The sequence below is a fragment of the Merops nubicus genome, unplaced genomic scaffold, assembly GCF_000691845.1.
Source record: "Merops nubicus isolate BGI_N331 unplaced genomic scaffold, ASM69184v1 scaffold39707, whole genome shotgun sequence".
Taxonomy (NCBI): domain Eukaryota; kingdom Metazoa; phylum Chordata; class Aves; order Coraciiformes; family Meropidae; genus Merops; species Merops nubicus.
Genome location: NW_008620329.1, coordinates 2,319 through 5,531, shown reverse-complemented (window position 1 = coordinate 5,531; position 3,213 = coordinate 2,319). Strand labels below are relative to the sequence as shown.

At 57.0% G+C, this 3,213-nt stretch overlaps 1 protein-coding gene across 1 annotated transcript in view; it reads left to right on the top strand.

Annotated features, from left to right (window-relative positions):
* Nucleotides 1-391: 391 nt before the first annotated feature.
* The window catches only part of ABCF3 (ATP-binding cassette, sub-family F (GCN20), member 3), a gene marked incomplete at its 5' end in the record, with an annotated part of 4,636 nt that continues 1,814 nt past the window's right edge, over nucleotides 392-3,213 (top strand). The window contains 7 exons of the mRNA XM_008944078.1: nucleotides 392-447; nucleotides 596-796; nucleotides 968-1,044; nucleotides 1,279-1,323; nucleotides 1,643-1,775; nucleotides 2,399-2,487; nucleotides 2,686-2,777. Coding sequence (XP_008942326.1) covers nucleotides 392-447; nucleotides 596-796; nucleotides 968-1,044; nucleotides 1,279-1,323; nucleotides 1,643-1,775; nucleotides 2,399-2,487; nucleotides 2,686-2,777 — 693 coding nt within the window. The remainder of the gene's footprint in view (nucleotides 448-595; nucleotides 797-967; nucleotides 1,045-1,278; nucleotides 1,324-1,642; nucleotides 1,776-2,398; nucleotides 2,488-2,685; nucleotides 2,778-3,213) is intronic.

The following is a 3,213-nucleotide window of genomic DNA, read 5'->3' as shown; positions in this document are numbered from 1 at the left end:
GCCGCGGCCACAGAGCTCAGCCCTGCGCCCCGGCCGGGCGCCCCACGTCTCATCCTGTCTTAAGAGGTCCCCTCTGGGGAAGCCCCTTCACTGCAGGGGGTGACGACCCTGAGACTGTGAGGTGTCCGCCTTGGGTGGGGGGGTCTGGGTGAGACACTGCTGCTGGGCAGCAGGGTCTGGGTACTGGTATGGAGTGGGGGAAGCATCCCTGGCTGAGCCTCAGGCCCCGTGCCCGCACCCTACATGCCTGAGTCCCCTGAGCTGGAAGGGGAAGGTCCCCACACAGGGTCTCTTCCTCCACAACGCTGATGGCTAACCCTTCTTGTGTAAAAAAGCAGGATCCCAGCGTCCTCATCCCCCCTGAGCTCAGCACCTCTTCCCCTTCCCTTAGAGCCAACGAACATGCTGGACGTGAGGGCCATTTTGTGGCTGGAGACCTACCTGCAGGTACGGGATGGCAGGAGGCCCTGAGATGGAGTGAGGGAGAGGGGTGGAAACATCCTGCAGGCTGGTGTCTCGCCTAACTGGGTGGTGGGACCAAACCCTGTGCTCTGGCTTGATAAGGCTCATGCCTCCCTCTTGCTGTCTCCTCCAGACCTGGCAGTCAACCATCCTCGTGGTGTCCCACGACAGGAACTTCCTGAACGCGGTGGCCACAGACATCATTCACCTGCACTCACAGCGGTTGGACACGTACCGTGGGGACTTTGAGAACTTCATGAAGATTAAGGAGGAGCGGCTGAAGAACCAGCAGCGAGAGTATGAGGCCCAGCAGCAGTACCGTGAGCACATCCAGGTACTGGAAGAAGCCAGTAGTGCTGGGGCATCCTTTCCCAGCTTTGACCCTTTCTCCATGCTTCTAGACCCGGGGATGTGGCTGTATTGTGTCAGGAGGTTTGGCAGCAGAGCAGGGTGGCTGGGGCTGAAAGGGACCTAGGGCTCTCTCTGATGCTTTTATCTCTTGTAGGTTTTCATCGACCGCTTTCGCTACAATGCCAACCGGGCCTCTCAAGTGCAGAGCAAGCTCAAGCTGTTGGAGAAGCTGTGAGTGCCTATGCTGCTCCTCTCTGGAGGTGGGGAAGGGACAGTGCTCTCAGGAAGAAACAAAGGTCCCCAGGGTGCCTGGGAGACCAGGGGGTGGTTTGGGCTTTGGGTGCTCTGCCTCTGGAAGCTTTGGCTAAGATGAGATACCACAGAGATGAAGACTATCTGGCCTTCTGCTGTGAGAAAAGACACCCAGTGCAAGGCACCTTGGTTATGCATCTCCTCTTCTTGCAGGCCAGAGCTGAAACCTGTGGACAAGGAGTCTGAAGTGATCATGAAGTAAGTGTCCCCTGAGCCCTTGCTTGGAGGCTGCCTGGCTCTATTTCTGACATGAGCTCCTGGGTCCTGTCTCGGCTGGAACAACCACCCCTTCCCCGCGGGCCAGCCTTAGTCTGACAGGGAGCCCAGACAGGCCCCCGTGTTCAGGCTGGGTTCCCTCCTGGGGCCAAAGCTGCAAATCCTTCTTGTGACCATCCTTCCCAGAGGCTCTGCATGGTAGGGAGCCCCCCTTGCCCAACCATACAGAGGTTGTCCTGGAGGGCTGGGAGTAGGATCTTTGAACTTTCTGGCCTTCTCTCACCTCTTCCTGCCTTCCCAGGTTCCCCGATGGTTTTGAGAAGTTCTCCCCCCCAATCCTGCAGCTAGACGAAGTAGACTTCTATTATGACCCAAGTCACTACATCTTTCGTTCCCTCTCCGTCTCTGCTGACCTGGAGTCCCGCATCTGTGTGGTATGTGGGATTGCAGAATAACGGTGGCTACGAGGGACCTTGGGAGGTCCCTTCTCAAAGCAGGGCCAGCTGTGCTGTTAGGTCAGGTCAGTCAGGTCCTTGTCCAGTTGAATTCTGGACATCTGCAGGGAGGACTATTTGTCCCATTTCCCCAGGTCCCATTGCAGCATTTGATCATCCTCATTTTGAGGAAGGTTGAAGCATTTTTCCTAATTACAATTAGAATTTGTGACTTGTGCCTGTTGCCCTTCATCCTCTCACCGGGCACCTCTGAGAAGCAACTGGGTTTATCCTCTCTGTAACTCTGTTAGCTGACAACAGCAGCATGTAGTGGGGGCTCCTGCTGCACTGGACGGGGCAGCAGAGAGATGCTGTGTGCTTGCAAACTAGGCTGGGACCAGGCCATCCTTGGGCTCAAGGGTTGGGGAGGGAACACCTTCTAGCACTGCTGCTCATGCTGCTCGTTGGTGATAGAAACAGAGCTTCCAGGTAGCTGGAGTCATTGGTTAGACCCTCATCCTGCCCCCCTCATCTAACAGAGCTGAAATTCCCTGATCACTCCCCTCCTCTCTGAGGTACCTGCATGGGTTTCACGTTCTCCAATGCTGCTGCTGCTTCTCTAGGTTGGGGAAAACGGAGCTGGCAAGTCAACCATGCTAAAGATCTTAATGGGGGAGCTGGCACCAGTCAGAGGGATCAGACATGCTCACAGGTACCTGGTAGGAAGCCTGGGGGACTGGGAGGAGTGGTGCAGCTGGAGGGCTTCTGGGCTGTGCTTTGGAGTGATGGCTACCCAGGTGATGGGGATGGGTCCCGCACAGCCACACATATGCCCTCTTCTGTAGCTGCGGCGTTGAGCGCCATGGCTGGAGGGCCTGGTGCCAGCTCCCCATCTCTGTTCTCATCACAGAAACCTAAAGATCGGCTATTTCAGCCAGCACCACGTGGATCAACTGGACTTGAACATCAGTGCTGTAGAGTTACTGGCAAGAAAGTTCCCAGGTGAGTTTTGGGGATCCCAGGGCTGTTGAGGGCCCCTTTGCCACACATGGAGCAGTGCCGATTTGCTCCATGGCCCTGGGCAGAAGACTCTGTCGTGTCAGAGCTGTAGAGACACCTCCTGCTCTGGGTGAACTCCCCATGTCCAGCCAAGTTAGGACACCAGCCATGAGAGCTGGCAGTCTGCAGACCTCAGGCTGGTGCTCCACCACAGCTGGGTTTTGGGGGCAGATGACCCGCTTTCCTGCTGGGCACAGAACGATCACTTTCCCAGCTGCCCGCACCCCTGGCTCCCTTCTCCGTGGCTTGATGTCTTGTAACACAGTGACGGGGAACTGGTGGCAGCGTCACTTGGAGTCAGTCACCAGCCCTGTGGCCCTGGTTGTGTCAGCTTCTCCCTGCAAAAACCCCTGCTTGGGGAGGGAGCTGCCTGGAAGCG